Source organism: Arachis hypogaea, chromosome 9, assembly GCF_003086295.3.
Source record: "Arachis hypogaea cultivar Tifrunner chromosome 9, arahy.Tifrunner.gnm2.J5K5, whole genome shotgun sequence".
NCBI lineage: Eukaryota > Viridiplantae > Streptophyta > Magnoliopsida > Fabales > Fabaceae > Arachis > Arachis hypogaea.
In genome coordinates, this window is record NC_092044.1 from 34,676,886 (window position 1) to 34,702,949 (window position 26,064).

A 26,064-nucleotide genomic window follows, 5' to 3' on the forward strand; every position below is an offset into this window, starting at 1 on the left:
TCAGTAGGAGTGCTATGCAACACCTCCATGCCTATCTCCAGCCCACGTGCGGGATTTTAAAAAGAGTCGTACGACATGGCATGTAATATGATTCTTGCTTGTAAAGCACATAGGTAAAAAGGAAAGCACATAGAAAAAAATAGAAGAACAGTAACATATGAAACATCGACATGTTCAAATGGAGGGTGGTTACTGGATTTCTATCCAGAAAATTCAAAATTCTAAGCCTATCTCCTAACTGATTTTTAAATTTCGAATTTAATTTTTTTTCTATAAGGGGTAGTTGTTACACGCTGTCGCTGGTGACGGATATTAGGGCGTCGAAGTCATCGCCGGGGAGCTGATACTTGAAGTGGATGTCACTGGCGGCGTCAAAGAGGGCGGAGAGTTCGGCGAGCATGGCGGTGAACCGTGGAATCGACTTCACCGCCATGCTCGCCGAACTCTCCGCCCTCTTTGACGCCGCCGGTGACATCCACTTCAAGTATCAGCTCCCCGGCGATGACTTCGACGCCCTAATATCCGTCAGCAGCGACAGCGGCCTAAACAGCCTGATGCTTGAGTATGATAACCTCTACAGAAATTCTCCTAAAACTGCTCGGATGAGATTATTCATCTTCCCTGGTAACGGTCCTGATTTTGCGTCCACCCAACCTTTCCCACCTAAACTGAAATCCAAAGTCAACGGCGGTGCTGTTGTTCCTCCGCAAATTACGCCGGTGAAGTTCCAAGATCTGCCACCGGTTAACAATTTTAATACCTTAGACCGGGTGTTGGATTCGGATCCAAAAGTGAATCGACTGGTCGAAGATTCCGGTTCTTCCCGTTTGAATAATCCGTTACCTGCTTTACAGTATGATGTTTTCATCAGCTTCAGAGGTGAGGATACACGCGCAAGCTTCACTTCCCATCTTTTCAAAGCCCTGTCCCGAAAGCAGATAGTTACATACACTGATGACTTGCTTTACGAAGGAGATTCGATCACGTCCCTCCTCCTCAGAGCAATTGAAGAGTCTTGCCTTTTTCTTGTTGTATTCTCAGAGAACTACGCATCCTCAAAGTGGTGCTTGCAAGAACTGGTTAAAATAATGGAGTGCAAGAAAGAATTTGGACGGCTTGTTATACCTGTCTTCTACAACGTTGATCCATCACATGTAAGATATCAGCTAGGAAGTTACAATGAAGCTTTTAAAAAACACTTGCAGAATAACAAGAAGGCGGAGGTTCAGAAGTGGAGGGAAGCTCTCACTGCAGTAGCAAATTTAGAAGGCTTGGACTCCCGTTCTTATAGGTAAGTATGCGTTTATTGAGTTAAGGAACCCCTTTTTGTTCAATTTTGTTGACGATCGTGTTACACTGCTCCTAATGTTATGTCTTGACCCCCTCTCTTTTCCTCTTCCTTCATATTGTAGGGACGAAATTGAATTCATTCAAAATATTATCAAAGATATTTTGCAGAAGCTGATTGACCATTACCCACCCAATGATAGTAAATGTCTCGTTGGCATTAGTGAAAATCTTGAAAAGGTAGAATCACTATTAAGTGAATCTGTTGAAGTCAGAATGATTGGAATTTGTGGCATATGGGGTATAGGAAAAACAACTCTAGCAAGAATTATATTTGAGAAATATTCTTATACGTTTGAAGGCTCCTGATTCTTAGAAAATGTACGAGAAAGATCAGGAAACTATGGATTAACTGAGTTACGTCGTCGACTTTATTTGGAGCTCTTACAGGAAAATTTTTGGAAAAAAAAACAGGAAAATCCGTTTTTGTTGAGAACAGGGTAAGCAAACAAAGAAATTTCATAGTTCTTGATGACGTGAGTAGTTTAGAGCAATTAAATTACTTGGTTCAGAAGCTTCAATAGTGTGGCGCAGGTAGTAAGATCATTATCACAGCTAGAGAGAAAAATGTGCTGGTTCCAACGGTTGAAACAATATATGAGATGAAGATATTAGATTCTCATGAATCATTTAAACTGTTTAGTTTGATTGCATTCAATGAAGACTATCCACAACGTGGATATGAGGAGCTATCATGGAAAGCGGTTGGCTGTTGCAAAGGCATCCCACTAGCCTTAATAGCATTGGGTTCTTTTCTTTATTCAAAGAGTAAAACTGAATGGCATAGTGCATTGCAAAAGCTTGAGAAGACATCAGATCCAGAAATTCAGAATATTTTAAGATTGAGTTATGATGGATTAGATGATGAGGCAAAACAAATTTTTCTAGACATCGCATATTTTTTTAAGGGAGAGCTTGTAGAATACGTAGTTAATCTGTTAGACAGTTGTGGCTTGTATGCAGCTATTGGCATGAGATCCCTTCTTGATAGAGCTTTAATAGCTATATCTCATAATTGTGTGCGGATGCATGACTTGATCCAAGAATTAGGTTGGGATATCGTTTGTCAACAATCTAGTAGAAATCCTGAAAATCGTAGCCACTTGTGGGATTCTAATGATATTCAGGATGTTTTGGGAAACAACAAAGTAAGCCACACACTCTTTTCTGGGAGAAAATTTGTTAGAACAGAGATATAGTTTAGTTGAATTCCTAGAGGCAATGTTTTGATATTACTTGATTTCATTTGATTTAATTCATTTCTTTTTTTGTTTATCAGGGAACTGATTCTATTGAAAGCATAGTGTTTGATATGTCTCAAATAGCAGATCTACAGTTGAATGCTGATACATTCAAAAAGATGCCTAAGTTAATATTTCTCAAATTATATATCCCATCGGAAAGTGATGGCAGATTAAATAAACTGCAGCTTCCCGTAGGACTAAAGCCATTTCCTTATAAATTAAGATACTTGGAGTGGGATGCCTACCCTTTGCCATCTCTGCCATTGAATTTTTGTCCTGAGAAGCTTGTTACTCTTCGCATCCGGAACAGTAAACTTAAAAGACTTTGGGATGGGATTCAGGTTTGTACACAATGCATGTTTTGTCATTTGTTTGATGGATGGGTGTGATTTTTTAACCCCATATTATGGTTTACCATTTTGGTTTTTCCATTTGCATTATTGCAGAATCTTGTTAATTTAGAGGAAGTATATCTAACAGATTCCCAAAAGTTGGTAGAGCTTTCGAATTTCTCCAAGACAGATAATCTCAAAAGTGTTTATTCACCCCCGTAAGAAAAGAATTTGTCCCCAAATTCTAGGTCCGAAATTGGTCGATGAGGGTTGTTAAATAACTTTAGGGGTCTTATTTTAACTTCCCCACTGTTGGGGAGGAAAGAAAATCTTCACCATGATCGTTACTTGTAAACAAGTTCGGGAACTTCTGTCTCATGTCTGCCTCCTTTTCCCATGTGTAGTCCCTTGAATTGCCGCTACCCCATGCCACCTTTACCAGTCATATCGTCTTGTTCCTTAGTTGCTTCGTGCTTCCGTCTACAATCTTCATGGCTGGTAGTTCAAAAGTCAGGTCGTCTTTGAGTGTTACATCTTCTTGCTGTAACACATGGGTTGGATCGTGCTGGTATTTTCGGAGTTGGGACACATGGAACACATTGTGTAGCCTCGATAGATTTGGTGGTAGGGCGAGCTGGTATGCTGACTTCCCTATACATCGGAGGATTTGGAATGGACCCAGGTACTGGGGGCTCAGTTTTCGTACCTTAAGAGCCCTTCCTACCCCGGTGGTGGGGGTGATTTTTAGGAACACGTGATTACCCTCCTGAAATTCGAGGGATTTTCTTCATTGATCTGCGTAACTCTTTTGTCGACTATGAGCGGTGCGCATTCTTTCCCTTATCCTTTTGATATCTTCTGTGGTATGTCTTACTAATTCTGGTCCTAAGTAGCCCTTTTCTTCTGGTCCATACCAGCATAAAGGAGATTGGCATCTTCGCCTGTACAGTGCCTCATATGGTGCCATTCCGATGCTACCATGGTAAATGTTGTTGTAAGCAAACTCGATCAGTGGTAAGTGACTCTCCCACTTTTCTGGTCTGTCTAGCACACAAGCTCGTAACATGTCTTCCAACGTCTGGATGGTCCTCTTCGTTTGTCCGTCTGTTTGCGGGTGGTATGATGTGCTCAAGCACAACTTTGTCCCAAACGCCTTCTGCAATGCTCTCCAAAACCTAGAGGTGAATCTTGGGTCTCTGTCCGAGACTATGGTTGATGGTACCCCGTGTAACCTCACGATCTCTTTGATATATAGCGTGGCTAGTCTTTCTAACGAGTCGGTCGCCTTGATTGGTAGAAAATGGGCAGTCTTTGTAAGCCGGTCCACAATGACCCATATGGCATCACGTCCTGTTTGAGTACGAGGTAGTCCCATGATGAAATCCATCGATATGTCCTCCCACTTCCATTCTGGGATGCCAAGGGGTTGCAATACCCTTGAGGGTTTTTGATGCTCGATTTTTACCTTCTGACAAATCAGACATTTATTCACGACCGTAGCCAAATCCTTTTTCATCCCTGGCCACCAAAACATCTTCTTCAAATCATGGTACATCTTCGTCATGCCAGGATGAATGGTAAAATCGACTTTATGGGCTTCTTCCGTGATCTTGTTTTGGAGATCGCTTTCCCTTGGGACACAGATTCGACCTTGGTATCTCCATACCTTGTCCTCTCCTTTGGTGAAGCCTTTCAATTTTCCTTCGTTGACAAGGCGCAGGGTTTCTTGAAAGTCGGGGTTGGAGCTCTGCACCTTAGTTATTTGTTCCTTGAATTGACTTGTCACTGTTAGGTAGCTCAGATGTATGCTTTCTGGAGCGGGGGTGACTTGTAAGTTCATGTCTCTGAAATTCTTTATCAACTCTGCCTCTTTTATCATTAGCCATGATGCCTTGAGTACCTTCCAACTCAGAGCATCAGCCACTAGGTTAGCCTTCCCCGGGTGGTAGTTTAGAACAAAGTCATAGTCTTTAAGGAACTCCATCCATCTCCTTTGTTGCATGTTGAGTTCCTTCTAGTCGAATAGGTACTTTAAGCTCTTATGATCAGAGAATACTTGAAACCCAACTCCATACAAATGGTGTCTCCATGTTTTCAGTGCAAATACTATCGCGGCTAGTTCAAGGTCGTGAGTTGGATAGTTGGCTTCGTGGGTCTTCAGTTGCCTCGACGCATACGCCACTACCTTTTTGCATTGCATTAGTACGAAACCCAATCCTTGCCCTGAGACATCGCAGTAGACTTCAAAAGCCATGTCGGGGTTAGGTAGGGTTAGTACTGGGGTGGATGTCAAGCGACATTTTAACTCTTGGAAGCTTCTTTCGCAATCTGGTGTCCAAATAAACAGGGTATCCTTCCTGGTTAAGCGAGTTAACGGTAGGGCTACTTGGGAAAACCCTCTTATGAACCTCCTATAGTAGCCCACCAATCCTAAAAAACTCCTTTTTTCTGTTACTGACGTCGGCCTTTCCCAGTTTAGTACAGAGTCCATCTTACTTGGATCTACTGATATTCTGTTGCCAGAAACTATATGTCCATGAAATTGTACCTCCTTCATCCAAAACTCACACTTGGATAGTTTCTCGTATAACTTTTTCTCTCGGAGGGTTCCTAGTATTACACGCAAGTGCTCCTTATGTTCTTCTTCTGTCTTGGAGAAAATCAAAATATCATCTATGAACACCACCACGAGACTGTTAAGGTAAGGTCAAAAGATTCTATTCATGTAGTCCATAAAGACGGCGTGGGCATTGGTCAACCCAAAAGACATTACTGTAAACTCGTAGTGTCCGTATCACATTCGAAAAGCCGTCTTTTGGATGTCTTCCTCTCTTACCCTTATTTGATGATACCTTGATCTCAGGTCAATTTTGGAGAACACTGTTGCACCTTGTAGTTGGTCCATTAAGTCATCTATTCTTGGGAGGGGATACTTGTTCTTCACCGTGATTTTGTTAAGTTGTCTATAGTCTGCGCAGAGACGCATACTGCCATCTTTCTTCTTCACAAATAAAACTAGAGCTCCCTAGAGAGAGACACTTATTCTGATGAATCCCTTTTGCAGTAACTCTTCCAGTTGGTTCTTCAGTTCAGTGAGCTCCAACGGAGCCATCCGGTAAGGGGCTATGGAGATTGGTCCCGTCCCAGGCACCAAATCTATGGAGAACTCGACTTCTCGTGTTAGGGGAAAAGAGGGAATATCTTCGGGGAAGACATCTGAAAAGTCTTGTACTACTGGTATCTCACCCAACTCCTGATTGAAATCTGCTTTTATCGAATTTAGCAAGGCATATTTTTGCCTCGTACCTGTAGCTTTGGAGGATTTTGGAAGGTCACTGGTGTCTTGTATGGATTGGGAAGGAAAGATGACTTTTCTCTCAAAACAATCTAACAAGACTCAGTTTTTGTTGAGCCAATCCATTCCTAGGATGATGTCTAATCCTACTAAAGGGAGGCACACTAGGTCAGCAAGGTATGACCTACCTGAAATGAGGATGCAAGTCCTCTGATAAACCTGCTGAGTTTTGACACTCTTACCGGCTGGGGTGGTTACTAGTAGGACATATGATAATTTGGTCATGGGTAAACTGATTCTACTAGTAGCAGAGAGATATAAATGAATGAGAAGCACCAGTATCGTATAAAATAGTTAAAGGAGCTCCATTAATTGTGCACTTACCCTCGATTCGATCTTCTGACTAGTGGGATTCCTCGCTGCTGAGGGCAAAGACTCGCCCCTGACGCTGGGGTGCATTGGCAGAGGGTGGAGGAACTGCTGGGTATTCCCTGGCAATATGCCCCGACTGAAAACATCGGAAGAAGACATTTTGCCTGGCAAGGCACCTACCCCTATGTTGCTTCCCACACGAAGCACACTCCTTGAGTTCGGTGTTCTTTGGTAGGGGGTCAGTGGGAGGTTTCTGACGACTCGTGTCCTGTTGAGGTTGCCTTCCTGTAGGTCTTCCAAGAAAGGCCTTCTTCTGCGATGGCTGTTGAGAAGATCCTTGATTTAGCTGCCTTTTCTTGAAAGCCTCGCTTCTTTCTGATGCTAGCTTTTTGGTGCATTCTTCGATCACCTGGCACTTGCTAACAAGGGAGAGAACTCCCGGATTTCCAGTGGAGCTATTGCGGTTAGGATTTCTGCCCTGAGCCCTCCTTGATACTTCATACACTTCCACTTTTCGTTTGGATTAGCCTTATACATTGCGAAAAATTTACAGAGCCTCTCGAACTTCTCCGTGTACTCTGCAATACTCATCCTATCTTGCTTCAGCTGAAGAAACTCCATCTCCTTGGACTCTCGAATAGAAAGGGGAAAGTACTTCTTGTAGAAAGCTTCCTTGAAGGTGGCCCAGCTGATATCTGTTCCAGCATCCTCCAACAACCGTCTTGCTCCATCACACCAGAACTCGGCATCAGATTTAAGCATGAAGGTAGCGTAATTCACTTGCTGCACCTCAGTGCATGGAAAAATTGTGAATACTTTTTCCATTTCTGTCAGCCATTCTTCTGCCATATCAGGGTCGAGGGCCCCACGAAACTCAGGCGGACCGATCTTCTTAAAGTCAGCAAAAGACGTACTGGTTTGTCCTTCCTCCAGCCTGGGAGTATTGGGACCCCTATCCCCAATGAACAGTTATTGAGCCATCAGGGTAGTGGCTTGGGCCTGTTCCTTCATCACCTTGGCCATCTCCTTCATGTGCTTTGCAAGGGATGAGGAGTTCGAGCTCGATCTACATGGGCGTCCATGACTCGCCATAAGTCCTCTGTTCATGGATAATCATAGGGAGAAACTTTTATTAGTCATACCTCCTAAGGCACGATCCCTAGGATCGACTTTGCTCTGATACCAATAATGTAATACCCTAGGTTAAATCCTATCCATGAAGGTCTTTAAATAAGGTGCCACACTTGATAGAGATAGAAAATGGACTAAATCGTCATGCAAGGGAGGGGGGAGTGCACGTGACGGGGAAAACGAGTAGCACTAAAACGATGGAATTGAATAATAACTTATCCATCAGTATGGTTCAAAATAAAATGCTTAAAGGTAATTAAAGAAACTAATACGTCCTAACTAATTTTGTCGAAGAGGCTCCCATACTTGTGTCCCATCCTATCCTTGATCGGGACCCTTCAGTTATTCACGAATCGGGGTATCAGTGGTCTTCCTCCAACACCTTTTCGCGCAGTGAAGATTCGATTCCTTAGTGTGGGATGAACTAAGACTCGACGGGGTGCCGAGGTGGGTGAATAGGGTACGTATTCCACCTTTGGACTTTCGCAAGGATTCGACTCCTCCTCTAGATCCTCCTTCATGGCGTCTTTCTCCTGGTCAGAATTGTTGAATTCTTCTTCCTCCGTCTCAGAATCTGATTCGAGATACACCACTTCGGATGACCGTTTCTTGAATGCTGAAGCGTTCTTATCTAGGAAGGTGACGACGGACAGTTGGGATTCTTTCTCCACGAACTCTCGACCTAAGTAGATGGTTTGGAGCACGGTAGTAGTGATCGTAACTACCCACACGTGCTTCGAGGGGTTATACTCAGAAGTTACCTTCGGGGGGCACTGCATCGTCTCTATCCGCCGTGCCATGTTCCTCTAGAGACAGTATGGGAAAAGAAAAGGGATGAGAACCTAAGGTCTCAGTAGGAGTGCTATGCAACACCTTCATGCCTATCTCCAGCACACGTGCGGAATTTTAAAAAGAGTCGTACGACATGTCATGTAATATGATTCTTGCTTGTAAAGCACATAGGTAAAAAGAAAAGCACATAGAAAAAAAATAGAAGAATAGTAACATATGAAACATCGACATGTTCATAAATAAATCTTAAAAAAAAAAAGAGAACATCATTATGATCAAACTTTGCCTTATACTTTCTCTTTTCCTCAACTTATAACTTTTATGAAAGGTATTGAGTTCAAACCGGTATAAAATGAGAGTCCCCTTCCTTACCGAAGGTTCTTATCTCGAACGTCTTAGCGATCACATTCCCTTACCGAAGGATCATCTCGATCAATCACCCTCTCTTACCAAGAGATCATCTCGATATCTTGTCTTTGGGGGTCACCTTCCCGTACCGAAGGATCATTCCCTCAATTTAATTTACAATTAGAGTTGTTTAGGCATACACAAGAAGAGATTTATGCAAGAATAGATCATGCAAGAGCGGGAGGACATATACTATGATAAAATGAGCATGTTGAATAGGATATTATAAGAAAGTATGTACTCTAGGCCCTAAAGGGATATTAATAATATAAAATATCGTACAAATGTCCATTACATAGAAAAAAATGATATTTTAAATAGTTGAATGAAATAGTTATAAGGGGACATGTACTCTTAACTCAAAGAAATATTATTAATCTAATGGTATAAAAGTTAATATAATTCCACGTAATAAAATAAGGGATATTAATTAGTTGAATAAATCAATTATAAGGAAACATGTACTCTTGATCCTTAGAAGATATTAGTAATATAATGTATAAAATATAATCTAAGTGCATGTAGTAAGAATGGGGTATATTAAATTTATTCATAAAAAAACATGTACTATTAACATTAAAAAGATAATCATAATATAATGGAATAAAAGGTCATGTAAATGCACATAGTAAAATTAGGGTGATTAAATAAAACATTATAAAGGGGCATGTACTCTCAACATTAAAGGAATAATAATATGGTGGTATAAAATGTCATGTAAATGCACATAGAAAATTAGGGTGATTAAATAAAACATTTATAAAGGGACATGTACTCTCAACATTAAAGGAATAATAATATGGTGGTATAAAGGGTCATGTAAATGCGCATAAAAAATTATGGGATATGAATCAAAAGGGCATAATTAACATAAGAAATAATCATGATCAATATGGATGAAAGATAAGTAAAGGATCATTAATGCCATTAGACACATAAAAGGACGGTAGCCATTAATGAATGGAAAGGAAATAAAATAGAGCATACTACATGCCAATATAAAAGTAAGAAAAGCATAATTCCCTACTCTTTTTCCTAACGCTTCTTTTGAGCTTGCCTCTTGTGTTTGCACACAGAATATATTTTTTGTAGGGAGAGAAGGGAGAGGATTAGTATTTGAGAGGAGTGACTTTCTACCTATAGGTGCACCCCTATTTATATACATTTGGGGATAGGGTGGTTGGGATAATTTTAATTTCAAACGGAGGGTGGTTACTGGATTTCTATCCAGAAAATTCAAAATTCTAAGCCTATCTCCTAACTGATTTTTAAATTTCGAATTTAATTTTGTTTCTAGAAGGGGTGGTTGTTATACGCTGTCGCTGGTGACAGATATTAGGGCGTCGAAGTCATCACCGGGGAGCTGATACTTGAAGTGGATGCTTGAGTATCAGCTCCCCAGCGATGACTTCGACGCCCTAATATCCATCACCAGCGACAGCGGCCTAAACAGCCTGATGCTTGAGTATGATAACCTCTATAGAAATTCTCCTAAAACTGCTCGGATGAGATTATTCATCTTCCCTGGTAACGGTCCTAATTCTGCGTCCACCCAACCTTTCCCAGCTAAACTGAAATCCAAAGTCAACGGCGGTGCTATTGTTCCTCCGCGAATTACGCCGGTGAAGTTCCAAGATCTGCCACCGGTTAACAATTTTAATACCTCAGACCGGGTGTTGGATTCGGATCCAAAAGTGAATCGACCGGTCGAAGATTCCGGTTCTTCCCGTTTGAATAGTCTGTTACCTGCTTTACAGTATGATGTTTCCATCAGCTTCAGAGGTGAGGATACACGCGCAAGCTTCACTTCCCATCTTTTCAAAGCCCTGTCTCGAAAGCAGATAGTTACATACACTGATGACTTGCTTCACGAAGGAGATTCGATCACGTCCCTCCTCCTCAGAGCAATTGAAAAGTCTTGTCTTTTGCTTGTTGTATTCTCAAAGAACTACGCATCCTCAAAGTGGTGCTTGCAAGAACTGGTTAAAATAATGTAGTGCAAGAAAGAATTTGGACGGCTTGTTATACCTGTCTTCTACAACATTGATCCATCACATGTAAGGTATCAACTAGGAAGTTACAGTGAAGCGTTTAAAAAACAGTTGCAGAATAACAAGAAGGCGGAGGTTCAGAAGTGGAGGGAAGCTTTCACTGCAGCAGCAAATTTAGAAGGCTTGGACTCCCATTCTTATAGGTAAGTATGCGTTTATTGAGTTAAGGAACCCCTTTTTGTTCAATTTTTTTGACGATCGTGTTACACTGCTCCTAATGTTATGTCTTGACCCCCTCCCCTTTCCTCTTCCTTCATATTGTAGGGACAATATTGAATTCATTCAGAATATTGTCAAAGATATTTTGCAGAAGCTGATTGACCATTACCCACCCAATGATAGTAAAAGTCTCGTTGGCATTAGTGAAAATCTTGAAAAGATAGAATCACTATTAAGTGAATCTGTTGAAGTCAGAATGATTGGAATTTGTGGCATAGGGGGAATAGGAAAAACAACTCTAGCAAGAATTATATTTGAGAAATATTCTTATACATTTGAAGGCTCCTGCTTCTTAGAAAATGTACGGGAAAGATCAGGAAAGTATGGACTAACTAAGTTACGTCGTCGACTTTATTTGGAGCTCTTCCAGGGAAAATTTTGGCAAAATAACACATGAAAATCCACCTTTTGTTGAGGATAGGGTAAGCAAACAAAGAAATTTCATAGTTCTTGATGACGTGAGTAGTTTAGAGCAATTAGATTACCTGGTTCAGAAGCTTCAATGGTGTGGCGCAGGTAGTAAGATCATTATCACAGCTAGAGACAAAAATGTGCTGGTTCCAACAGTTGAAACAATATATGAGATGAAGATATTAGACTCTCATGAATCATTTAAACTGTTTAGTTTGAATGCATTCAATGAAGACTATCAACAAATTGGATACTATGAGCTATCATGGAAAGCAGTTGGCTGTTGCAAAGGCATCCCACTAGCCTTAATAGCATTGGGTTCTTTTCTTTATTCAAAGAGTAAAACTGAATGGCATAGTGCATTGCAAAAGCTTGAGAAGACACCAGATCCAGAAATTTAGAATATTTTAAGATTGAGTTATGATGGATTAGATGATGAGGCAAAACAAATTTTTCTAGACATCGCATGTTTTATTAAGGGAGAGCTTGTAGAATACGTAGTTAATCTGTTAGACAGTTGTGGCTTGTATGCAGCTATTGGCATGAGATCCCTTCTTGATAGAGCTTTAATAGCTATATCTCATAATTGTGTGCGGATGCATGACTTGATCCAAGAATTAGGTTGGGATATCGTTTGTCAACAATCTAGTGGAAATCCTGAAAATCGTAGCCACTTGTGGGATTCTAATGATATTCGGGATGTTTTGGGAAACAACAAAGTAAGCCACACACTCTTTTCTGGGAGAAAATTTGTTAGAATAGAGATATAGTTTAGTTGAATTTCTAGAGGCAATGTTTTGATATTACTTGATTTCATTTGATTTAATTCATTTCTTTTTCTTTTTGTTTATCAGGGAACTGATTCTATTGAAAGCATAGTGTTTGATATGTCTCAAATAGCAGATCTACAGTTGAATGCTGATACATTCAAAAAGATGCCTAAGTTAAGATTTCTCAAATTATATATCCCATCAGAAAGTGATGGCAGATTAAATAAACTGTAGCTTCCCGTAGGACTAAAGCCATTTCCTTCTAAATTAAGATACTTGGATTGGGATGCCTACCCTTTGCCATATCTGCCATTGAATTTTTGTCCTGAGAAGCTTGTTACTCTTCGCATCCGAAACAATAAACTTAAAAGACTTTGGGATGATTCAGGTTTGTACACAATGCATGTTTTGTCATTTGTTTGATGGATGGGTGTGATTTTTTAACCCCATATTATGGTTTACCATTTTGGTTTTTCCATTTGCATTATTGCAGAATCTTGTTAATTTAGAGGAAGTAGATCTAACAGATTCCCAAAAGTTGGTGGAGCTTCCGGATTTCTCCAAGACAGATAATCTCAAAAGTGTTTATTCATCTCGAAACTCTTTCATCTTGAATATAATGCTCTTGATATATTTGGAAATAATTATTTATCATGGATATAGATGTTGAAATCCATCTTGATTCAATGGATCTTGAAGATATCATTGAGGCTGAAAATAATACATCCCAGAAGGATAAAAGTCAAGGCCATGATTTTCCTTCATCGTCATCTTGACAAATGATTGAAAAATGAATATCACACATTAAAAGATCTTGCAGATCTGTGGAAAGACTTTGAAGAAAGGTACAATCATGTGATACTTCTTCAAGCGCGATATGTTAGGAAAAACTTTCTTGACCTTCCATGTCTCGAATGTGCTCCTGCAACAGCAATATCGAGAAAAAGAATTTAAAAATATTCTGAGTTAATTTCTTGCTGTCTTGTTGCTGAACGCAACAATGAGTTACTTTTAAGGAATCATGAAGCGCACCCAGTTGGTGCCGCCCCATTTCCTGAAGTAAATGCGGCAATTAACCCCAGAAGAGGTAAATGGCAAGATTTTGATAACAAGAAAAATTATGGAAGGAAAAGAAATTATGTTCACAAGAAAGATCTCACCAGAAGTGGGATAAAGAAAGAAATAATGGGCAAAGTATATCAATTGAGGATAAATGCTTCCGTTGTGGTGGAAAGGGCCATTGGTCACGTACCTGTCGTACCCCAAGGTACCTAGTTGATCTTTATCAAGCATCCTTGAAAATGGATGACAAAGAAAAAGAAACAAATTTTGTTTCAAATAATGAAAATTTCACCACTCATTATGATGTATCTAATTTCTTTAAGGATTCTGAAGGTAATATTGGCTATTTGATCAATGATGGAATAGTTTGATATGTGTATGTGTTTGTTAAGTATTCATGTGAATAATTTAACTGTGCATGTACTTCTACTCATTTTATAATTATCATTTGTTTTGAAGAAAAATAGCAAAGACATATTCTGAAGATATTTGCCTTGCGGATAGTGCAAGTTCGCACACTATTCTTAAAAGTGATATATATATATATATATATATATATATATATATATATATATATATATATATATATATATATATATATATATATATATATTACCCATCTTGTGCCAAAAGAAGAATATGTTAATACTATTATTGGCTCGAGCAATGTGATAGAAGGCTCCGGAAGAGCTATAATTTTGTTTCCTGGAGGAACAAAATTCATAATAAATGATGCACTATTGTCTACCAAGTCTCGAAGAAACTTGTTGAGCTTTAAAGATATTCACCGAAATGGATATCATATTGAGACTATGAATGAGGAAAATCATGAGTATTTATGTATCACAACTCATGATTCAAATAAGAAAGTTATACTAGAAAAGTTGCCCTCACTTTCATCTGGGTTATATTATACCAAGATTAGTGCAATTGAATCACATGCCATTGTAAATCAGAAGTTTTCTAGCCTAAATGAATTCATAACTTGGCATAATAGATTGGGTCATCCGGGAACAACCATGATGAGGAGAATTATTGAAAACTCTCATGGACATTCACTAAAGAACCAGAAGATTCTTAAAACTAGTGAATTTTGTTGTGCTGCATGTTCTCAGGGAAAGTTAATTTTAAGGCCATCACCAGCAAAGATTGGATTTGAGTCCCCTGAATTCCTAGAAAGGATTCAAGGTGATATATGTGGACCTATTCATCCACCATTTCGAGATGGTCACATGTGTGCTTATTGTCTTCTCACAACCTAGCATTTGCGAGATTACTGGCTCAAATTATTCGATTAAAAGCACAATTTCCAGAAAATCCAATCAAAGCAATTCGCCTTGATAATGCTGGTGAATTTACTTCCCAAGCTTTTGATGCTTATTGTATGGCTAATGGAATAAGTGTTGAACATCCAGTAGCTTATGTTCACACACAAAATGGGTTAGCAGAATCACTTATTAAACGCCTCCAATTGATTGCTAGACCCTTGCTTATGAGAACAAATCTCCCAACCTTGGTTTGGGGGCATGTTATTTTACATGCCGCAGCACTTATTCGTTTGAGGCCAACGAGTTACCATCAGTTCTCTCCTATGCAATTAGCTTTTGGCCAGCAGCCAAATGTCTCCCATTTAAGAATATTTGGGTGTATGATATATGTTCCCATTGCACCACCTAATCGCACCAAAATGGGACCCCAAAAAAATTGGGGATATATGTTGGATATGATTCTCCCTCTATAGTGAGGTATCTTGAGATACAAACGGGAAATATATTTAAAGCCCGGTTTGCGGATTGTCATTTTGATGAATCAAAATTTCCAACATTAGGGGGAGAGAATAAGCTTCCTGAAAAGGAACTTAATTGGAATGCATCATCGTTGATGCATTTAAATCCTCGATCAGGGCAATGTGAACTAGAAGTTCAAAAGATTATACATTTGCAAAGAATAGAAAATGAATTGCCTGATGCATTTTCCGATACAAAGAGGATAACTAAATCTTATATACCAGCGGAAAATGCCCCAATTCGAATTGATGTCCCAGTAAGATAAGTAGCCACTAAAGCAAATTCACGCCAAAAGCGTGGCAGGGCGGAAAATGCCCCAATTCGAATTGATGTCCCAGTAGGACAAATAGCCACTGAAGCAAATACACGCCAAAAGCGTGGCAGGCCTGTCGGTTTCAAAGATAAAAATCCTCGAAAGAGAAAAGAGGTAAATATTATTCCTGTTGAAAAAGACATAATAAAGACACCTGCAGTTGTCCAAAATTCTGATATAATTTTAACGCCAGAAGACGTTCAGGTACCTGAAAATTATGAAAATGATGAGATCTCGATAAATTATATCTTTACAAGAGAGAAATGGGATCGAAATAAGACAATTGTCAATGAAATACTTGCATATAATGTGGCATTAAATATCATGCATGAAAGTAAGGATCTTGAGCCAAGATCAGTCGAAGAATGTCGACAAAGGAATGATTGGCCAAAATGGAAAGAAGCCATGAAGGCTGAATTAGACTCACTTGCAAAACGTGAAGTCTTTAGACCTGTAGTCTGTACTCCTGAAGATGTAAAACCTGTTGGATACCGATGGGTATTTGTGAGAAAAATGAAGTTGTGCGCTACAAAGCCCGACTTGTGGCACAAGGTTTTTCACAAAGGCCCGGTATAGATTATAAAGAAACGTATTTCCCAGTAGTGGATGCGATAATATTGTGTTATTTGGTCAGTTTATCTGCATATCATAAACTGCATATGCATTTAATGGATGTGGTAACAGCCTATTTATATGGCTCATTAGATCGGGGTATCTATATGAAAGTCCCTGAAGGAATAAAGATGTCTAAACCATCCAATGAATTTTCGCAGGGGTTATACTCAGTTAAATTGAAAAGATCTTTATACGGTCTAAAGCAATCTGGACGAATGTAGTATAATCGTCTTACTGAGTATCTAGCCAAAAACAGATTCAAGAATGATGATATCTGCCCATGTGTTTTCATAAAGAAAACTGCATATGGATTCATTATAATTGCTGTGTACGTTGATGATTTAAATATCATTGGGACTCCTGAAGAGATTCCAACAATTATAAAAACTCTAAAATAAGAGTTTGAGATGAAAGATCTTGGAAGGACTAAATTTTGTCTCAGCCTGCAGATCGAGCATACAAAAAATGGAATCTTTATTCATCAAACAACATACACAGAAAAATCTTGAAAAGATTTTATATGGATAAGTCACATCCTTTGAGTACCCCAATGATCGTAAGATCTTTGGATGTGGAAAATGATCAATTCCGTCCTATAGAAGAGAACGAAGATATCCTTGGTCCTGAAGTACCATATCTTAGTGCCATTGGAGCGCTGATATACCTTGCCAATAATACGCGACCTGACATATCATTCGCGGTGAATTTACTAGCAAGATATAGTTCCTCTCCAACCAGAAGACATTAGAGTGGAATCAAACAGATCTTTCAATATCTCCATGGAACAGTTGATATGGGATTGTTTTATCCCTATGAATCCAAGTCACAATTAGTTGGCTATGCATATGCTAGATATTTGTCTGATCCACATAAAGGGAGATCCCAAATAAGATACCTATTCACATATGGTGGTACAGCTATATCATGGAGGTCCACGAAACAGAAAATAGCAGCAACCTCCTCTAATCATGCTGAAATACTAGCAATTCATGAAGCTAGTCGCGCGTGTTTTTAGCTGAGGAGCCTGATTCAATATATTCTGTCATCATGTGGATTGATTGATCATAAGATAGCTCCAACTGTCCTGTTTGAAGATAATACAGCATGCATTGCTCAACTTAAAGGCGGATACATCAAAGGTGATAGAACAAAGCATATTTCTCCCAAATTCTTCTTCACTCATGATCTTCAAAATCAAGGAACAATTGTTATCCAACAAATCCGCTCAAGTGATAATCTGGCAGATTTATTTACAAAGTCACTCCCAAAATCCTCCTTTGAAAGATTGGTACATGAGACTGGGATGCACCAATTTTGAGACATTAAATGATGTCGGCAAGAGGGGGAGACTATACTCTTTTTCCCTTGGTCAGGTTTTTTCCCATTAGATTTTTCTTGACAAGGTTTTTAATGAGGCAGTCCCCATCACTAAAGGATATTGTACTCTTTTTCCTTCGTTAAGGTTTTTTTCCACTGGGTTTTTCTTTAGTAAGGTTTTAACGAGGTAATAATCTTAAATGGTCATCCAAGGGAGAGTGTTACGATAAGAATAATGTGGATGACCATAGGTGGCTCATCTTTTTCCATATTAAAATGCTAAGTTTCCAAAGTCATTACATTTAATAATAGTGGAAAATGAAGCCTGATTTCATGTATAAATAGAGGTTGAACCTCAGTGTATAACAATAATCTTCTCTCTCTATTATCTATATACGAAACTTTTCTCTCTTTCTCTCTCTCTTTCATACGCTACTACTATATATATCATCTCCTTTATAATAATAATTGTAGTAAATATTACTACTAAAGTTATCTAATTATATTCCATATTTTATATTTGTTACCTCTTTCTTATTTATTTATTTAGTTATTTTATAACACCAACAGCAGATTTTATCAATTATTAATAATATATAATACAAATAATATACAACGGAAACTCTAATTCTACCTGTCTATCACACTCACATGAATTTAAATATTTTTAAAAATTAATTAGAATTTATAATGTAATAACGTTAATTATATTTAAAATTTATATAATTTTTTTACTATTTTGTATTTTATTTTATATTAAATAAGAGAGATCTCATAAAAAAAAAAAAGAGAAGTATCACGTTCAAGTCAAAACGGAGCTGGTATGTAAGATATCTACTAGTATAGATTTAGAATAATATATAAAATATCAGCAATAAAATAGATAATGAAACATATAGTTAAAATTATAGACAGATGTAAGGAACAAAATATTGAAATATACCCGTCCTGCTACCTCAATTCACAAGAAGACAATTTTTCCCTCTTCTTATAGATAGAAGATGCTAAGTTCATCAATAACTTTCAAATATAATAATAAATTATTGTATTTAATTATTTTTAAATTTAATTACAAGACCATCATCAAATTTTAGAGAAAAATAATAAATAATAGTTTGAAAAGAACAATCCTCTTTTCGGTGACATTTTATATGAAAATACTATATCATTCTTTTAATTATAAATAAATATTTTTATTATTTTTTATTTATTTTTTTGGTAAGGTCGGTATTATAATTATTTTTAATATAGAATAAAATATATTTTTATCAATTTATTATATGAATTTTATTTTTTTTACAATAGATCGCTAGGGAGTTCTAATAAAGATGAAAACTATTATTCTAATAGCAATTATTATGAAGGAGATTATGAGTTTATTTGGACGTTATTTTTAGAAAATATTTTTTTAGTGATATTTTTTAAAATTTTTTATAAAAATAAAAATAATTTTATATTTAGATATTTTATGTAAAAAAATTATTTATTTATTAATTATGTTTGGATAAAATAAGATAAAAATATTTTTTTTTTGTTTATTTATTAGATGAAAATACTTTTTTTAAAAAAGTCTTTTAAAAAAATATAAATTATAACTTTTTAATTTTTTATTTTTTTAATAATTTTATTTTTATTATTAAAAATTTACTAAATACATTAAATAATAAAAAATTTCTTTTAATTAAAAAAATATTTTTTAATCAATTTAATAATGTAAAAACAACTACTATATTTTTCTTAAAATTATGTAGTAGTTTCTTTAAAATGACTAATTTAGACTTGTCATTGGACATTTGGACTTATACAATAAAAATAAAAAGGATATTTTTTTTTCTAGTTAAAAGGTTATTAACATTTATTCAAATGAGTGAATGTTAGAATTTTTCTATATATAGAAGGACAATATATTTACACTAAGTTTTAATTATCTTAGGATCAAATGACTTTTCATATATTATAAATTTTATTTATTTAATTGTCGAATCACATTATATTAGTTCGATAATTAAGTTTGCCAAGTTTTAGAAAATTTTGACATTAATATAAATGTAATATAATAATTTGATATTTACTCATATTCTTTAATTATATTTTATGCCAAAATCAAGTAGTATGTTTTACTTTTATATTTTTAATACTAAACACTACTTTTCATGAGCATAAAAATCTTCCTTTTTTAGAATTAATAACCATAATAAGTACTTTATGTACTAAAATAATTTTATTCTATGAACGAATTGTTTTTAATTAATTAGAGTAAAGAGTACTTTTTATAGTACTCATTTCTATTGGGTTGTTACCAATTGCCATATTCTTATAGGTTATACTTGTTGGCACTTCTGTGACATATAGAACTAATTTTGGACCTTGTTGAAAGCAGGTATAAGTTGAAAGATTTTATTGGCCCGTTGAATTTAGTATATATTGATGACTATGATTTTTTTTTGAAATTAGAAATAAAATTAAAATTTATAACTTTTAAATGAGTATAAAAAAATTATGCTATTTAAGTTATAGTAGGTTGAATTTTGTTTGTTATTATTATCGACATAAAAATCTTTAATTCATATCCAAATTTGACCAAAAGATCTATATTTAAATAACTGTTTATCCGAAGCGATTTGAATTTTTTTTTATTTCTCTTCTTTCTTATTTCATGGACATTAAAATGATTTGGTTATGATATGTTTAATCTATAGGTAGCAGAATTAGACTGAATCGATTGGCCGATTTGATTAGTAGTTTGGACCAAATCTGTAATTGAATCGGTCAACGATGGTCAAATCTATTGAAAATAGATAGATTTCTATCCCATATTCTATTAGACCCGCGCGGATTCATAGTGCACCCGCGCACCGCGAACCATGGTAGGAGTTTCCGTCCAATTTACTCCAAAATGAGTCCAATTATATGCCTCTCCTTTCCACTGCGCCTGCATGCTTCTCAATAAATAGGTAACAAAAATTAAATATATAATAAACTATAAATAAATTTTTATTTTTTTTATCCTTTTAAGTATAAATTGATATAAATACCAAACAAGTAACAACACATAGCATACAAACATATTAATATATTGATATTGATTGTGTTATTTTTTGTTTTTTTCTTGTTCATTTAAATTGAGAAAGTATTTTGCATTAGTGACTAATTTATTATCTTATTTTACACCATAAATTATATCTAAGAACTAATATTTAATTGTTATTAATATATTTTTGAAAATATGTATTTAATTTTTAATTTACTTTTATAATTTTTTATTTTATTTAATTATGACCGGATCAACTAAATAAATCAATAACTCATCGATTGAAATAGTAATTCAATGACCCAGACACCGAATCAATTATCAGTTCGATTCGAATAACCATGGTTTAATCTAGTTTAACTGTTTTTAAAATCTTGATCACTATCAGCATTCAGCGGTGCTAGTGTTGGCAAATGACAAGCAGGGTCCAAAACTAATTGATTCATGTTGCTTTTTTTTTTAATAAACTTAACTGAGTCAGGATGAGTTGACTATGAGAATAGAAATGTCATGTAAGTGTAAGCGGGTTGGCCCAATATGGAATTGGGTTAGTGAACAAAGATTTACCATAGGAAGTTCAAAAATTGTAAGGGTTTATTTTAGTATAAATAATTTTATATAATTATTTAATTAAACTTATATATTTAAAATATAGATAGATAAAAATGAAAAGTAACATATAATACCTTATAAGATACAAGTCACTTCTTTAATATAGAATTTTAATGTTATCTTATTTTCATTTTGTACAGATCATATAATTGAATTATGATTAGAAATGTTTATATATTGAACTGAATCGAATTAAAAATGACTAAAATTTTGATTCGATCCGCATTTAACTCATTGAATTAAATTGAATAAAATATATGTACTTTTTTATATTTGGATTCGATCCACAAATTTACGAATCAAATTAGATCGGATCATATATCAGATATATTTACAAAATAAAAAATATATTAAAAATTTATTTATATTAAAAAATTAATAAATTATTTTTTATTTTTTTAAACATATTTACTCCTAAAATATTATTAAATTAATTTTTTAAATAACAAAAAAATAAAATAATAAAATACATATGAATAATAATAAAAAATAGTAATTGAAATAAAACATGAAAATAACATATATATTATTTATTATTTAATGTAGATCTGTGAATATATAATCGAATATGCTAATATAGATGTGATATTCGCGATTTAATCCGATCATCTTATAAATTGAATTATATCCATAAATTACAAATTAAATATGAATAAATACTATAAATTTTAAGATATAATCCGATTCATAAACAATCAAACACTTTTAATTGTGATGAAATTATATATAAGTTTACGTAGTGATAAATTATGTTGTTATTTTAAGATTAAATTGTATTTTTTTAAAAAAATATACTAGATTAATATATCAGCCAAAGACTAAAGTACTTTCAATCATATACTAATTTCAAGACAAATTCAAAAAAAATTAGTTATGGAACAAAATTTTATTAAAATAAATTTTGTTAAAAAGTGATATTTATATTTATATTTTTATCTATCTATATTTATATTATATATCATGAAATATGAAGATTATAAAAGATTGATATACAAATTTTTATTTTAAAATATCCTCCGTTATATATAGTTTATAAAAAAATATTTTTTTATTTTCAAGACTTGAACTTAATTAAATTATAAATAATTTATTAGTTTAATTAACTTATTTTTATTACTTTTACACATATTTAATAAATAAAAATGTAAATCAATGGACATATATGCTAATTTATAATTTAAAAATATAATTATATGTAAAATACATGAAAATTAAATTCTATATTCTTAAATAATTATTCCATCACTCATTGTAATTTTTAACTACCCATTACCTCATGCTCAATTAGAAAGTCTATTTGCATTGTTATAATACTTAGGACATACGAAATTTAGTAACAATATCCAATTGTTATAAACAAGAGTAAAATTAAAAAATATTATATTATTTTAAAATAAAAATATTAATTAATAGATAAATAATATCTTTTTTTTATCTGTACTCATTTTTCATGACAAAAAAAACTAATAATTATACTTATATTTAAAAACTAATCTTTAGTTTGATAATTAATTCATTAGTTATTTTCAAAAATTATATTATTATTATTTAATAATTTTTTATTAAGTCAATTTATTTATTTATTTTTAGCATTGATACTAAATTAAATTTAACACAATAATATAAAATAAAATAGAGAGAAAGACAATATAATAATAATTTGTAATTGATTGTGAAGACAAAAATAACATAACAATGCGAGCAATTATATATTTATTATATATAATTATACATTTTTTTCTTAACTCTATGGGACAAGTGTCGGATTTTTTTTTATAAATAAAATAAATGTAATAATTACTAAAATAAATAATTTAAAAAATATTTATTGATTTAAATTTTTTAGTCTTATCTCGTTTACAATATAAAACGAGATAAAACAACTTAGCTGCCACGTGTATATTTTGTTTACACTGTAAACGAGATACATGAAACTGTCATCTCGTTTACACTATAAACGAGATAAACAAAGGACAAATTGGCAGCAGCTATAAAAGGATGTGTAATTCTTGGTATTCTCCACAAACATTTTCTATCTTTTTTCTGTCTGATTTTTCTCACGAAAATAAGGCATCATTGGCCGGTAACAGTCCATACATAGTTGTGCTTGTTTATCCCAATTGTCATATGAGAAAAAACGACAACGGGGTGACATTTGAGTGTGAGGGTCCGATATTATTTCGCACTCAGCGTGTGAATACGTTGTCGGATTTGAAGAGTTTGATATTGAACAAGCTCGGTGGTATAGAAGTAAGGGAGATCGGAAGGGTGGCGTATAGGTTCCTAGCACCCATGGGTAACGGAGTCTTCCGGTTTCGACTATTCCGACTTCAAGGGGACGAGCATGTGCGACTGATGTTCGACATCCATGGGAGGATCATGGTGGAGCAGGTAATGGAGCTTTCCGCTGAGGTGGGACATAGCGGTGGTGGGAGTTTCGTACACTCGACATATATATAGGACGACCGACCTTTCGCACCACTGCCCATTCATGTCGCCATTTCAGTGGATGAGGCAAAGGAGGGCGAGGAGGAGTCGGACGACGATTACGTGGCGGACAGTGCGGACAGTGATTTGTCTGATGGTGGGGATGAGGATGAGTTTGTTTCGGAGACACCTGCCCAGACTGCAGCGCGCCATGTCCTGCCGCCACCTCAGTCTAGATCTAGACGCCATGCATGAAAAGACTCCATTTTCGGACACAAGTGAAGAGGATTACAACCTAGACGGAGGTGTAGAGTTTCGGGTCGGACACAGGTTCAAAAGCCGAGAAGCAGTGCTTCAGGGTGTGAAGAACTACAGTATTTGCAAAAGTGCAGAGTACCGGATGATCAAATCGGACCAATTAAAGTACCATGTGCAGTGCCGTTAAACTGAGAATGGGTGCCAATGGAGCCTCTGTGTGGCCCTTCGGCAGAACCTTAGATACTGGTAAGTTCAACTTTAATTGTGATTTTCAGTACTTCTGTATGATATATTAAGTAGGTTTGAGATATGGCTGAAGCAATACTGTTTTGTTGTGTGTAGGGAGGTTCGAAGGGTTGGTGGAACGCACAGTTGTCTAGCACCCATCATGTCTCAAGACCATCGTCAGTTAGACAGCAGCTTGATCTGCAGGGTCATATTGCCATTGATTCAGTCCAACCCCTTTGTGAGTATTCCAGTTTTGTAAAGTGCGGTGCAGGCAAGCTATCATTCCAAACCATCCTACAGAAAGGTGTGGATGGCAAAGAAGAAGGCAATTTCACAAATATACGGGGATTGGGAAGAGTCGTACAACAAGGTGTCGAAGCTGATGAGTGCTGGTACTCCCCGATACCAACCTCCCTGCCTGTGCGGACCAACTCGGCTATCCTATCCATGTCCCCGGGCGTGGCGGTGTGAAGCTGGAAGGTGTCATCAATAAAGATCTTATCAAGCATCTCCTCCTCGTCCTGGTGGGTCTCGGATGGACCTCCCTCATACCTACCTGGCGGTGATGTGTCCCAGGCTGCCCGAGACTATTGCCCACTAGAACCGGATGATAGCCACGCTCCGTGCGCCGGGGGAGGGGGAGGAGGTGGAGGAGGCAGACCCGGATGTGAAGCCTCTCTGTCCTGTGGGATGTCACCATGATCCTTCTGATGGTCATACTCCGCCTCCTCGTCAGACTCTGCATCAACCCTAACCCGACGAGGCCTGACCCCCTTCCTCCTAACCGGATCACCTGGTCGATGCTCTCTTTGGCCTCTGTCCCTCCTAGCGGGTCGTCGGGTATCCTCCCTGATCTCCCTCGCACATCTCTGTCCAGCACACCTCTCGGAAGGGCGAGATCATCCCTAGGCTGGCTGGTTGTGGGTTGTACATCGAGGGGCAACTCTACAAGTCTTGGGTTCTCCAAAACCTCCTTCCCCGACAGATGCCGAACACGGCAATCTCGACGCCACCAATCATAGTACTCTCTGGTCGGCCTGGTGTCAAACGTATAATGCACGGTTATCCTATGACTGGGATCGAACCTCTAGGTCCATCCATCGTATCACTGCTGAAGTCGCTCCGGTCACCAGACATCCTCACCACGGCTAGTGGTGGTCAGGTACCTGTCATTAAACACAGGAAGTGTATAAATTACTATCACTACCAGAATAACAAACATCTAAACTCATATAAGTATCAAAAAGTAATACACGCTTCATACTTGTCAAGGTTCACCAAAGTGCTTGGCACCTGCTGCTCCCCATTGAACTGTCATTTCACCCAATCAACGTAGTGAAACTGTACAATATTGGAGCATACCAGTGGGACGGCTGACAATAAGGTCCCCCACTCCTCCTCCTCACGAAACCAGGGAGGGGACAAAGCCTGCACAGTAGGGTCATCGTAGACTCTCCATGCAAATTGAAAAAAAAAAGTTACCAACAAAATTGACCATATGATATCTATCTAACTATTGAAGATATAAAATAAAATGAAACATCCACTCACAAAATCGTAATATATGTTATTTCATGACTAACCTCGTCGAACTGTAACCGGTCGATCGAAATCCTTCAATGCAGGACCCTGGCCTCATGTTGATCCCTACTCTGCTGCTGTAATCCAACCAACCTGACACATCCCAATAAAATATATACAACATCATAAGTAACATCCCATATGAGTTGACAACAATATTCAATGCAAATACATAAATAAATATTTGTTACCTCGCAGCCAGCAGATACTGGTAGATCTCTCTATCTGGTGGACACCATTGAAGAAATCTCTGATAGATTCAGCTCATCAAAAGCAGAGTACAACCAGCGATGGCCGTAACGCCCCGCTGTACCACCGAACAAAGTGACTAGTACATCCAAGCCAACACAGCCGAGCCCCAGGAAAGCGCCCTACACTCCATGAAGTCCCGAAGAAGCAGTAGCCGACGTATGTACACCAGGTTGTTGGACTTGTCATCAAATACCCTCCGATAAGTAACA

The 26,064-nt window shown here is 36.4% G+C and overlaps 1 protein-coding gene across 1 annotated transcript in view; it reads left to right on the forward strand.

Annotated features, from left to right (window-relative positions):
- Window positions 1–410: 410 nt before the first annotated feature.
- Window positions 411–26,064, forward strand: part of LOC112709094 (disease resistance protein RPV1-like) — an 86,177-nt gene continuing 60,523 nt past the window's right edge. Inside the window, exon 1 of the mRNA XM_072202031.1 lies at window positions 411–1,291. Within this exon, the coding sequence (XP_072058132.1) occupies window positions 432–1,291 (860 nt within the window). The 5' untranslated portion in view covers window positions 411–431. The remainder of the gene's footprint in view (window positions 1,292–26,064) is intronic.